The following is a 501-nucleotide window of genomic DNA, read 5'->3' as shown; positions in this document are numbered from 1 at the left end:
GGAGGTGGGTCCTGGGCTGAGGGTGTGGTAGCTGGGGACTGGCACCCACTGCAGTGAGGTCCATGGACCACCTCCCATAGGGTGCAGGGTGAGGTGCAGGCACTGTCTCCTGCAGGAGGGGCAGGGCCGGGGCTGGGAACGGGGCCAGGCACCCACCATGGCAAGGCGCAGGCACTGTCTCCAGCGGCACTTCTGGCGCTTGAGGTTGTCGCCACCGAACTTGGGCTTGTCGCGGCAGAAGTCGCAGCACCCGCAGTCGACCCTGCGCACGCAGGCCTCGCACACCCCGCACCGCCGCCGCCGCCGCCGGCCCCCCGAGCCCTGCCCCAGAGATGCCCATCAGTGCCACCAGCCGGGGCAGGGGAGGCAGCATCAAGTGGCATACACCAGGGCATCGAGCACCTGCCATCACCATGGGCTGAGGGGATCCTTCCACCAGGGAGAGGCTTGGCCCAGCTGCCTCCCACAGGGCTGTGACATCTGCACCACTGGAGGGCTTGG

At 68.9% G+C, this 501-nt stretch overlaps 1 protein-coding gene across 3 annotated transcripts in view; it reads right to left on the bottom strand.

The window, feature by feature from the left end:
* Positions 1–501, bottom strand: part of MBD1 (methyl-CpG binding domain protein 1) — a 14,810-nt gene that overhangs the window by 5,857 nt on the left and 8,452 nt on the right. For all 3 annotated transcript variants that reach the window (XM_025192567.1, XM_025192565.1, XM_025192566.1), the window contains one exon: positions 157–321. In XM_025192567.1, coding sequence (XP_025048352.1) covers positions 157–321 — 165 coding nt within the window. The remainder of the gene's footprint in view (positions 1–156; positions 322–501) is intronic.

This window comes from Alligator sinensis, unplaced genomic scaffold (genome assembly GCF_000455745.1).
Source record: "Alligator sinensis unplaced genomic scaffold, ASM45574v1 scaffold778_1, whole genome shotgun sequence".
Lineage (NCBI taxonomy): Eukaryota > Metazoa > Chordata > Crocodylia > Alligatoridae > Alligator > Alligator sinensis.
This window is presented reverse-complemented; position numbering and strand designations above follow the sequence as displayed.